Source organism: Struthio camelus, chromosome 12, assembly GCF_040807025.1.
Source record: "Struthio camelus isolate bStrCam1 chromosome 12, bStrCam1.hap1, whole genome shotgun sequence".
NCBI classification, from domain to species: domain Eukaryota; kingdom Metazoa; phylum Chordata; class Aves; order Struthioniformes; family Struthionidae; genus Struthio; species Struthio camelus.
Genome location: NC_090953.1, coordinates 13298543 through 13311295, shown reverse-complemented (window position 1 = coordinate 13311295; position 12753 = coordinate 13298543). Strand labels below are relative to the sequence as shown.

The window sequence follows — 12753 nt, the reverse complement described above, 5'->3', positions numbered from 1 at the left end:
TGCAGATTTTCAACAAAAACAAACCAGAAATACTCACCAGTGCAGCGGCCAGTTGATGTGAACCTGTAGCCAGGTTTACAATCACAACGATAGCTACCAGCTGTGTTGACACATTCTGCATTCTGTTGACACACTGGTCCATTTTGACATTCATCAATATCTATCAATACAAAAAAGCATTTGATTGTTACGGTAAGCTGACATTAGAAAGAGAACAAAACACCTTTGTTTTTAACTTAAAGAAATATTCTCTACCCAAATATAAGTATTTCTTTTTAATTCATTTAAAAAAAGATATTGATGAAAGCAGGTATTAGTCAGATTTGGGTGTCCCCCTGAAATGATCCCAAGCCCACATGTTCCATTCCTAACATTTATTCCTGTTTAGAAGATTTATATAACTGTTTTCTGAAGATGTTGGAGCGCCCATGACAGTCCTTTGCAACATTTCACTTGGGTGGATTTCATTCGTACACTGTCCTCAGCATAAGTAAGCTGCTGTGCCCAAACAGATCTCTCCTGGAGACTATGAGGATCTCCCTTGATCATGACACAGGATCAAGATCCATACAGTCATTAGTAGCTTTCAATATGAACAGCAACCCAAAAAAATCAGGCAACATCCTTTTACATTTAATAACCTAAAGTGCAAATGCTAATAAGTGAGGACAGTTATTAAAAATACATTTCCAATGACAAAATAATTCTTTTTGCTTTAAAAAAGTGAAAACTCAACTACCAGCTCTGCGTATGTCCTTTACTGATATGGTATAATCTCTGCTTTAACAAATTATCCTTACTTAAGGCTGTGCAAAGTAGATGGATGAATGGCATCCATCTACTGTTTGTGACAGCTGTCTGTGTTTATAATTTGGGAAGCTCAGTCCTGGTTTATTTCCTGTGGATGGCTGTATGTTTAAGGGAGCACACCCATTCAGGATAGCTGTGCAATTTTTACTAGCAGGCAGCAGCTGAGAGACAATACCTCAAGTACTAGTTACCCAGAAAGCGTAAGATAGTATTAGTAAGAATTTGTCTGATGGTGCAAGACAAAATCACGGTTACAGGTAACAGGGTATTAAAAGAAAAAAAAAAAAAGCATGGATTTGATTTTGTTTTCTCAGTCTTCAAGATGGATTCATGAAGGTAAAGTTTTATTCTTTCTGGGTAGGTTGTTGCCAGCCCCTGATGTCAAGCATATGGAAGGGGAACAGACGTATTTTACAGGGGAAACTGTGTTATCAGGAGACAGCTGTAAAATACCACTCTTAGAGAAATACAGTCTCGGAGATGATTCCCAACATCATGTTCTAACAATGACTATCGACTATATTAAATCAGCATTATCCTAAAAAAGAAAAAAAAAAAGAGGGGGGAGGGTTCTTAAATGCGGTTTTCTAATTCCATTAAACAGCACCTGCAAACTGACATGGCCCAGCAGATCCTATCCTGTGAAGTCACTCAAGTGGCCAGCCACTGTAACCTACTGAAAACGGTGCTGACTTGGACTTGGTTCATGGATCTGCTGATGAGTTGTTAAACAATCTTGCTTAGCAATTAGCTATTTTCTTTTATCTGCTCATATTCTAAGGCCCAGGTTTGCTTTCCAGTGAGAGGCGTTTAAGTACTTTTGTGGGTGTGCTGGCCTTGGCTGCCTTGGGGAAGTTCCCTTTGGAAGTGGGTTCTGCCGAGCTGCAACTGCATGGACACATAGGGAAGAGACAGAGCGCTCCCCAAAAGCTCAGGCCAAATTCAGTGGGATCCTCATTGCCACTGGAGTCTCTCACAGCTGTTGCAGAGACCTTTATTTCCCTAGAAACGTAACTATATTTCATTTAGAAGCAGCATACAGAACATGCTTATATTTGAAGTAACTGTTGCACCAAATTATAGCAGTGGTAAATTTGGTCTTTGAGATTTCAAAGACAAGACATGAAATTCAAGTGTTTAAGAGGGTTTACTCCAAAGACATGCTAATGCGCATGTTTTCAATGCCTTGCTTTGCAGCATCTGTTTTGTTACTAGTCGGTAACTCTCATAACCACACCGGAGAATGAACGCAACTCATACTACTGTCTTTAATTTCTCCAGGACTCTGACTAATACAAAGTTAGGAAATGTTTAAATTGGCAGAAAAAAAAATTATGTTTTTAGAATATTTACAGAAATCTTTGTTTTGATATAAAAGATATCTTGAAATAATAAAATATTATTCTCATGATCTGATTCCGGGAGAATACGCTCTTCTCGGCTTTACTGCCAAATGTGAAAAACAGCGTTTCTTCCCATGACTGCTGACTCATGTTCTTTCAAGGACTTTGATGTCAGATGGAAAAATCGGGTATTTTCTATGCAAAAAAATTCACAAAGTCTTAAACATACATTCAGTCTATATTATACTGATACCAGTCTTTTCCCTTGATAAGGATAACTTGCAAGCATATTAGATTTGCCAGTGTTTGAATTTTCAGCTGGTGAAATCCCATTTCTCTGAATGAAAAGGTCTAAGCGCCATACCTTCGCAGATCAGTAGCTTGTCATTGTAAAAGAAACCCACTGGACACTCGCATCGGAAGCTGCCAACCATGTTTATACAGATCCCATTGTCACATACTCCAGGAATCTCTCTGCATTCATCAATATCTGCAAGAAGAGAAGTTTTAAATACTTGTAAATGGCACTTCATTAAATTCTCTCCTACAGAACTATTTCCTTATGCATTTATTGATATGAGAAGTACCAAATGTATAATACTAGCATCAGAACGTTTTCCTGCTGTCATACACAGCAAGTTATTCCAAAGAGCGGAAAGGTATTTCCTCAAGGTCTGGCTCTTCACTGTAGCCAAGATGTATCCTGCCACAGGGAAGGCACAGAGTAGCACACTTCCTTCCCCATCTCTGCTACCCACCCCCTTGATGAGCCTCCTCATCTTCCTTATTGTTACAGTGGACTTTTTTTTTTTACAGTTTTCAGCGACTGTCTTTGGTTTATTTTGGGCAGCCCTGTGATCTTCAGTTTGATACAGAAGAGCACGACTGAATACAAACACTAATCAGAACTCTGTTTTATACTGTTTTACCCTTGTTCATCTGAAAATATTTTCATGTTTTTCTGTAGCAGTTTGAAAGTACCAATGCCAGCTAACATTTTAAGTACTGTCACCATGCTGTTAATTAGATTGATCAAACCAGATGACCAGGGCTTGCCAATCCTCTAATGCCTGCCTGGGTTAACTAACTGATTATGTATCTTTAACATTATTGCAACAGCACAGAGTTCTGAGACTCCCTAGAAGCCTTTCCCTTTAGTAAAAATTGTCATATACCGTGATGTTCAAAACACAGAGAACATGATGGGAACTGATCTGCTAATACAAATTTCAACCAGCTAACATAAATTTTTTAGTGTGGTGCTTTTAGTTCGAATCCTTAATTTCCTACATTAAATTCCGCAATTTTTAGTCATCTGGTTACAGGGGTACACAAAAATACAATTACTTCCATCCCTGAAACAATCACCTTGGGTAAGTAGGTAGAACTTGCTGATAACAACAGAAAAGCAACACCACGTGAAGACTGTAACCAAACGTTACAGGGTGCAGAGAGCACAGTACCTGCAAAGTTGGCACGGCCTTGTTCCCATGCCAAATGCCTACAGATGTCAGGGAGGGGAAGAGCTGCTAAGTAAAAGCAGCGTAGTGACACCTGCCAAGATTGCAAAGCACCAGGGAGAGCCTGTGGTTTGCACGGCATAAGGCTGGGCACGCACCAGTCTCACCACAGTGACGCATGCACTGGTTGTGCTGGTCATCTCAATGGACCGACCGGCCTTTTTGTTGCAGTCAGCTCCTGTATGCGGTATCAGCTCATGGCATGACAGGGCAGACAAGGCCAAGTGCAACACTCCTGGCTCTCAAGCTACTATGGGTACAGCTTTTATCTACGCATGCTGGCGTGATTCACATCTCCCTACTATACGATATCCTAATGAGTCTGCATGGCTGAATACAGCTTCATATGGTTGTGACTGAGCAGACATCAGGGCAAATATTTCAGTGCTTCCTGCCTTCTGTTAATGAGTGGCCCAATTTGCTACAGTAGACTGGCAATGATTTGGCCTAATAAAGGCTAAGAGCTAGAATGTGAAACTTGGCTCCTTCAAAATGAGCTGGTGAATAATAAAACTGTTTACTTCTGTAACTTCTCCACTTCATTAGAAATATTTCCATCGAGCTAGCTGAATGCTGTATCACAGGAACAGCTTAACTCTAAAGCACCTGATTACTGCCTACATGCTGTCTCTCTGCTTTTTACAGGGTACATTATCTGCTTCCTATTTGCATTTTTGTGTGAATGAAAACAAAAGGGAGTCCCAACAGGGATTTATTCAGATCCTTGCCTTTGAATTCCTCATTCTCTCCCTCTTTTTTGTTTTGCAATTTGTTACTCACGATTCAAATGTTATACACAAAAACACATGTGAGAAATATTCCAACTGAACAGCAAAAAGGATTTTCGTGTCAAACCAATACACAGGGGGATTGGTGTGAAATGACAGATTAAATCTCTGCTTTAGTCTGAAGAAAAGACTCTGAATTCCTCTCAAAGTAAATGCTGATTGTCCTTTCTCCCAGATCTCTTATTCTTGGTATCTGCGGCCTGTTGAAATAGGCTTCGTTACAGTTTCTTTACAGCTTTATGTTGCCTTGATTACAAGCAGCAATGATCATTCCTGCCAGCTAGGAGGAGCTAGGCAGAAAGTTTGCAGGCTCAGATTTAAACAGAGGGTTGAACTGCATTACGTCCTTAGCCGTTATCCCTCCCCTAGAAAAAATAACTGGGAAAACAATCCCTCCCTTTCCCTCGCACAGAGGCAACACAAAATTTAGTTCACAACAGAAATCACAACTCACCAACTGGTAATCCTGTGTAAATGTCAATGAAAAAGCCAGGCCTCTGACTTCCACAGAGTGTGGAGAATTCATCTGGAGCAGAAAAGTAAAGCAGCAATTATAGTATTTTAAAATAATCAAAAATTCATTACGTCCTCTGTCCAAGAAAATTCTGCTTCTACTCTTTCAGCACCTACAGGGCATGTAGAGGAAGGCAGACCCTTCCCCAAAGGCTTGCTATGCGACCTGCTTTGTATGGACTCACAGCCTTATGGTCTCATTTAAAGGCCACCAAAGTTAGCAAATAAAAAGATGTAGAGAGCTTGGGCTCACATCCTTGTTCTGCTGTGGATATGCTTATCTCTGTGCATTTCAGTTTGTATATACAAGTTCAGATATGACTTTTAAAATCACGAGCCGTAAGAAGGAAATTATCTAAATAATTGTCTAGGAAATTTGTTTTTGAACCAAGCCGGCTTGAACCTGAGAGGGGTGCACTGGACTCAACTCTGCTAAGTCCTACCCAGTGCAGAGGAGTCCTGTAAGTCCATACAATTATCCCAGGAACACCTCTCTCTCATATTTGGCCACCTGACACACATTATTCCCAGAAGAAACTGAGGTACCTCTGTAATCGCATGGCTACCAGAAAGGCCCCTTGAGGCTATCAGCAATCATACAGCACAACTATTTCAGGCCAAGGACTGGGTAGCACATGGCGGCTCTAATCAGGAGGCCATACGCACAGCTCAAGCATTACCTTATACCCTATTTTTTGGAGCTATGCCAAGCAAAGCTCGATCAGTTCGCCTTACTGCTTGATCTACAAGCCTTTGCTGAAGAGACAGATTAACTTAGTCACAAAGTAGGTGTGGCCAAGCAGTATAAGCACAAACCGCTCCAGGAAGACTTAAACATATACCTTCTCTATGGTTTGGGTTGATCACGTTCATGCCCAAAAGGGTAATCAATCCCTTCATTTTATACAAATACACAAAAGCAGGAAAATATACAGCATCTCCCTCTCTCTAACATTGCTATATCTGCTAGTAGTAACCATCACGTTTCCAAGGCTTTCAAATAGCTTCACAATGCAAAAACGTACCAGTGCTAGGGATAGGGCACTGTTCACAAGGCTTATTCCATGCGCGTCCAATGTTGTAGGAACAGCAGCACATTTTCTTGGTCATATTAAAGAGCAGCTCGCCATCACAGGTCTGATTGTCAGCATAGTAATTTCTGTAGCACAGACTTCTTCTCATATCTGCCAAGATGAACAAAAACTCAGGCCAATGCATTAGCAACTCTTATGAAAGATGATGAAACCTTAAGGGGTAAGAAGTTACCTCCTTTAAATATTTACTTTTCAGATGCCTTTCAGTAGGTGCTGCAGCACTGTAAAATACTACAGAAAAGCTTGTTCCTAGATTATTACCATAAAAGTATGAAAAAGTGTTCTGCAATGCACACATTTAAGAGTCCCCATCACAACTCTAACGCTGATCAGACTCATCAAAGGATGTGATACTGGCCTTTTGCCCAACACTGTAAAAGCGTGAGCTTGTTTATGGTTCACCTTAAAAGCCATGCACAGTTTGTGACTTCGTTCTGTGAAGACTGGGCAATTTTAGTAGTGTTTTCACAGGCAGAAGCTTTTAGCTCAAAAGCTGAAGTGATACTTGAAGGAGGTGACACAAAACATGAAATCAAAGGAGAAGTTCTGATGGGGTGCTGAAAGATCTGTGTAAAAAACGATCTGCCTTGGCTTACTTAATAAAATTAATAAAAGACGACAGATCTTTTACTTAGTTAATTCTTGCATTTAACCAAACTCAGAAGAATAATTCTGACTTGCACCAGCTAAAGCCCTGCCCCAAAGCATAAATAAAACAAACAAACAAAGAAAACATTACATACCCATACAGTTGTTCCCTCCATTGACTTGCATGTAGTCTGGAGGACAGATGCAGGTGTAGTTCCCAACAGTATTGTAACAGGTACCAGGTCCACAAATGCCAGGGGTATCACACTCATTTACATCTAGAGGAGAACAAAAAGGCAGTGAGTGGCCACAGCAACTTCTCATTGTTCTTCCGAGAATGAAGCTGTCTCAGCAGCGCGCAGGGTAGGAATGTGTTCGCAGGGGATAACCGAGGGGTTCTGAATAAGGTCATGGCAGGTCGCAGCCTGAATAGAAGAGGAGGCCGTGGCACAGGTGACCCTGGAGAGCCCAGCTGTGGTGCGAAGACAGCAACTCTGGTGTGTCTAGACAGCTCAGAGTCAGCAATGTGGTTTTTGCACCTGTGGCACAAAAACAGTATTTGAGAATCTTGTCCTGTGTTCCCAGATCTTGACAAGAACCAACGCTGTTTCTTGTGGAGTGCCCTTCCTAACTAGCAACAGTGCTAAAACAGACTGATTAGATGGTTCAGATCTGTCTGACAACAAAAAGCGAGCAACTCTCCAACAAGGGATGACATGTTTATTTCATCAAGAGTCTTTAAACCTTCATAATAAAAAGATAAAAAAGAAAAGAAAAGGAGTCAAACTAGGAGCTTAAGAATTCAAAATTATCTCACTAGCCTTATGATTTTAAACTAGCTTTGACACACCACTAAGGACAAATATATAGGTAGATTTCCTCTTTAACAGGCAACCACTTTTTGAGCTATGCAAGTGCAATATGGATGAAGCACTTTTTCTTCTGCCTTCATTTAGGACCGGAATCTTTTGTAGTTCTGCAGTGCTTGGCACATTATAGGCACTATATTAGCATTATTAATGGGCTGGAAGGCTGAAGACAGTATTGACAATGGGAAATTAAAGATTTGGGAGTTTGTTTAAAGTTTTGTATCCAGTACAACCTGACAGGTGCATGTAATGTGCTAAACATATACTACTGATTGTGCTAGGGGAAGAAAAATTTTTTGCAGTACAACAAATATTTTCAAATGGACGTTCAGATCAGCAGGAGATCAAATAAGCAAAGGATAAAAGACACTAAAATATTAACCAACCCAGCAAACTCAAGCAGCAAATTTGTTTTTTTTATCTGACTGTTTATTCATTACCCATTAGTGAATGCTATTTTTAGAGCTGGTTAGAAAACGACATTTAACTATTACAAGAATTTTCAGATTTTCTGCTCTTGATGAAAGCCTAACCATTCTCAACAAAACTCTGCATGTACTTCAACATGGTCAAGAAGGAGCTCTCTATCTTTCAATGCAAGATTTCAACCTGTTCCAATTTTTCCACCCCTAAGCTTTACACTGCTTGGTCTGGTTATGTTTATTTTAAAAGACAGATTAATTCTGCTGCATGTTGATTTGTCATCGCTTTATAAAAATAAAAGCAGAAAACTAGTAAAGGCTACATACCATCACATACTCGAGTCTCTTCATTTAAATAGTACCCTGATGGACACTGACACTGGAAGCTACCAAACGTATTAATACATTTTCCTCCTTGGCAAAGTCCAGGCAGTTCTTGACATTCATCGATATCTATTTGAACATAACCACAAATAGTATTTCATTCTATGAAAAAGCAACATTCATTGAAGAATTTCATAATTCTAGACACATGAAAAATAAAAAAAAAATACAAACATTACCCTCTAATATGACTGTAATAGGGTTTGGTCTGAATCCTTCCCCTCCAGGACAAAGAACCTTATATTCAGCTGAAAACAAAATACATTTATGAACCTAAAATAGTAGAAACATTTTCAGCACAATTATTTTTGAAAATGAATCACATTATTTTAAATAATTCAAATCCAAAGCAGCAAAGCATCAACATTAGGTTCTATTCTGTAACATCAGCAACTCCTATTGCATATCATAATATAAAGTTGTATGCGTAACAACAAATTTATTAAGTGATATCTTACATAATCCTATTGAAAAACCAGTAAGTTTGATTAAGACTTGTGTGTTTCTTCAAAAACCTGTCAGCTGCATGTATTCAGTAAATGATCACACAAGTATTTGAGCTACCTGGATAAATTAAAAAAAAGACAAATTTTACTGTCACGTCTAACTCAGTAAAGCCAACTTACTTGAGTTCACAGCTGGGCAATGCTCACAGGGAACCCCCCAAGCTTTACCAAGGGAGCAACAACAAGAGGCCTTGGAAACACCCACTCCGATCTCATTGCTGCAGAAGGTGCCACCATTATCTCCACGAGTTTTAACATCCAGGTAACAGTTGCCGGATCGTGTATCTATTCAAAATGCAAATACTGTCAAGCATCATATAATGTCAAATATATAATGTCAAACAAACCACAACACATTGTCTCAGGATGAGGGATACCCTCAAACTGCTTTCATCGCTTATAGCACAGCCTAGCAAAGTAACTTGCTTTGTCTAAGAGAACACATCTTCTCTTGCTGTGACAGGACAGCATCCCATCCCTCAGCTTAGTTGAAATGCTCACTGACTAGGGAATTTACTCAGCGTCACCAAGAGCCATACAGCCAGGCCTTTTCTCATTTAGATATACGTTCTTATCCATGTTTGCACCTCCTTCCAGTTCTACAAACCTGTTGCTTTCTCCTTGCTCTGACATTAACAAGCACTATGTATTAAAGTATCTACTAAATGTTAGGAATTTCAAATATTTTTGAATTTAAGGAGCATCCCTAACACATGCAAATGACAGCCAAAAAAATGCCAGAGAAGTACCAACCAGTTTGAACCTAACAAGAGCGCTTCCATTGGTCATGAAAGCGGCGCTCAACGCTCCAAGAGCATGGGTAGCTTTATGCCACAGCTTCATTCGCTGGCCATCTTGAGGCCAGCTGAATTTTGGTTTAAGCTTGCTGAAATTTAAAATTATCTCATGCTTGCTCTAAATTGTGGACAGATGTAACAAGCCCCAAGGGGTTGGTTCTGGCAGCTGGGCACTGCTGAAACACTACATTACTCTGGACGTATTCCCACTGTGCTATTATAATTTTGAAGCCAAGGGCAGCGGGCTGGGAGTTCCCGTTCCAGCCCTTGCGCACGACCTGCAACTTTATCCCCAACAGTTAGCATTGCAGCCCCTTTGTGCAACTTCACTAGTAAATGGCATAAGGAATGATCCCTTACCAACACATCCAACTCGGGTGGGATTCAGCTCAAAATCAGGAGGGCACTCACAGGTGTAACTACCAGCAGTATTGACACATGTGCCACTAATGCAGGTTGTGGGATCTGCACATTCATTAACATCTGCAAAAACAAACAGCAGGTGGTAAGCAAACAGTGTGACAGTTCAAACCATCAATATATCAGGCACCACACGCTGACCACCACAAATCCACTAGTTATCAGATACCGGGGTCCAGGAACCTCTAAAAAGCACATGCCCATTTCAGAAGCAGAACACTTGTCTAAGACAAATTTATTATTTCATGTAGAAAAAAATTCTTTTTCCTGGGAAACCAATCTATGAATTAAAAGTCATATAGAAATATTCAAAAAAACTTAAGGGAAAAATGCATGCCAAGTTCAGAATTTACCATACATTACTGTGAACAGAAACCACAGGGCACAACATATCTCTGTCCGGAAGACAGGGACAGACAGAAGTGTTCTCTCTGCTGTATATTTCCCCTTCTCTTAATCCAGTGGAATATCAGAGGTTCACAAAGAAGGGGAGAGAGGAGTGTAGAGAAGGCCACTGGTCTCCATTTGAGTCCAAGCCCCAATGACCCTTTTATCTGTGTTATACAGTGGGGAAGTAGGAATTTTCCTATATGCAGTCTGATTTTTATAGTTTTGGTAAAGAATTTCCTAGGGACATGACCATGACACTAACAGAAAATTAAAAACATCTTGTTCAAAATTATCTTTACCTGTGCAATTACCACCACTTCTGTCCAACTCGTAACCCACTTCACACTCACATCGGAAAAGACCAGGGAGGTTGTGACAAGTACCGTAGACACAGATGTTAGGAAGTGAGCACTCATCAATATCTGATAGAAAAAAACAAGTGATGAAAAATATGTGGCTCCCATATCATTTCAATACAGAGAGAGAAGTGCAAAAAGGTTTAGCAAACCTGAATCTCGAAGTCAACTGCTCCTGCACACCACGTAACACCAGAAAAAATTACATGCGAGATTTACATTTGGAGCCTAAAGGACCTAATCCATAACCTTTCATTTGAGCAAAAGGTTCTTTCTAGCACCACTGTAACCCATACTAGAAACAATCTGAGTTGATCAGTGGGCTAACCTGCTACATAGCAAAATTAAATATGGCAGGAGATATGCTTTAAAAGCAAAGTTCATGCTAAACCAGCAGGCCATCGGCAGAAAGCTGGACTTAAGCAGAGCAAAAGCCTATGCAGAAAGGTGAATTTAACTCTCTCCTTCAGATTTCTGTAAATGAAGATCTTGAATTTGGCACCCGCAGCTAACTTCTGTAGGCCTTTTGTCTGAATCATTGTATCTGATTCAATCTGTAATGACTGCTCTATGCACTGCATAAAGAATGAGTGATTTGATACAATTAAAGAGACTGTGTTTATCAAGAATCTTAAAATACTGCATTTAGTATACACATCTGAGACACCAAGGAAAGTCTGTTTTAGCAACAGCAGCTAGGCTCTATATAAGCTATTCAAAGTCAGCTTAAAGGTTATACTGTTTGCGAGCAAATTGTTTCATGACATATTATGAAACTTCATATTGTTTCAGTTTACCCAAAAAATTCACTCTCATAATTTATTTCTCTTTGTAGGTTACTAACGAAAAAAAAACCCACACAGAACACTTCTCAGGGGCAAAAATCCTATTTATAGTGATGTACTTATGAACTCTATCAAATATCTGTTCCTATGAGTTATGTCACCTGATAGGGGTGCTTCTTCCTGACTGACTTAACTGACCAATGCTATAAAAGCTGCGGATTTCAAATGTCACAATCAAACAGATGACCATAATCCATGTTGATAGCATCTTTAGCACTTGATTTTTGTGAGTCTTTGTATATACACAAAGCTCTAATAAAAGGACTTAAGAGTTAACTGACAACTTGTTTCCAAAACTGAATAAATAGCCCTGGATTTTTTTTTTTGGGGGGGGGTGCCTTTATAAACTTTCTGCAAGTCTTCAAATTCTGATTTTGCACTTCACAGACACCCTCACAGCAGGTTCACTGTATAAGCTACCAAAGCAGTGTTTTTCAGTAGGTTTGGACTCAGAGCTAAAGCCTGCAGAAGTCAGTGGGAGTCCTTCCATTGATTATTACAGAGTGAGAAGCAGGTGCCTTTCTGCATACGAGCTAATCTCCACTTACAACACAGAGCAATGACTTTTTCTATTTAAGTGATATGAATAAAATGAAGAACTGGCAACAAACTGGCCAAGATGAAATGGTGCTTAAAAATGGCATCTGGATCACCAATCAGACCAACAAATAAGAGGTGGTAAGATACTTTCCAAAAAACTTCCCTCTTTCTATAAGAGGTCCAAAATAAATCCTCGTGCCCAGATGTGTAAAACTGAAAAAAAGCAACTACTATCGACTATTTTCATGCACTTCTCAATATAACCACAACTGTAACCAACTGTAATATTTTCTAAAGTAAAATATTATTCAGGCAGAATTTGTTGAGTGTTCTTTAAAGCTTACAGAGAATTACCTTCACATGCTTTCCCATCCGGACTTGGCAAAAATCCCATATCACATTCGCAGCGATATCCTCCAGGGGCATTGAGGCATTGCCCGTTTTCACAGAGATTCAAATTTTCTGAGCATTCATCGAGGTCTGCAAAAGGCAGAGGAAGTGCAAGTTTAATTACAGTAAACATGTTTTCCTCACCAGCGTTTGGTTCAACTGACGCATGCAGTGTTCC

General features: G+C 39.7%; 1 protein-coding gene across 3 annotated transcripts in view; it reads right to left on the bottom strand.

The window, feature by feature from the left end:
* FBN1 (fibrillin 1) overlaps nucleotides 1-12753 on the bottom strand; it is a 164082-nt gene that overhangs the window by 28231 nt on the left and 123098 nt on the right. For all 3 annotated transcript variants that reach the window (XR_011143704.1, XM_068958240.1, XM_068958242.1), the window contains exons 34-44: nucleotides 12540-12665; nucleotides 10744-10866; nucleotides 9995-10117; nucleotides 8958-9122; nucleotides 8511-8579; nucleotides 8275-8400; nucleotides 6812-6934; nucleotides 6000-6158; nucleotides 4916-4987; nucleotides 2518-2643; nucleotides 38-160 (exon numbers count right to left, since the gene is read on the bottom strand). Coding sequence is in view for 2 of the 3 variants with exons in the window: in XM_068958240.1 (XP_068814341.1) it covers nucleotides 38-160; nucleotides 2518-2643; nucleotides 4916-4987; nucleotides 6000-6158; nucleotides 6812-6934; nucleotides 8275-8400; nucleotides 8511-8579; nucleotides 8958-9122; nucleotides 9995-10117; nucleotides 10744-10866; nucleotides 12540-12665 (1335 nt within the window). In the remaining variant the exon portion in view is untranslated. The remainder of the gene's footprint in view (nucleotides 1-37; nucleotides 161-2517; nucleotides 2644-4915; nucleotides 4988-5999; nucleotides 6159-6811; nucleotides 6935-8274; nucleotides 8401-8510; nucleotides 8580-8957; nucleotides 9123-9994; nucleotides 10118-10743; nucleotides 10867-12539; nucleotides 12666-12753) is intronic.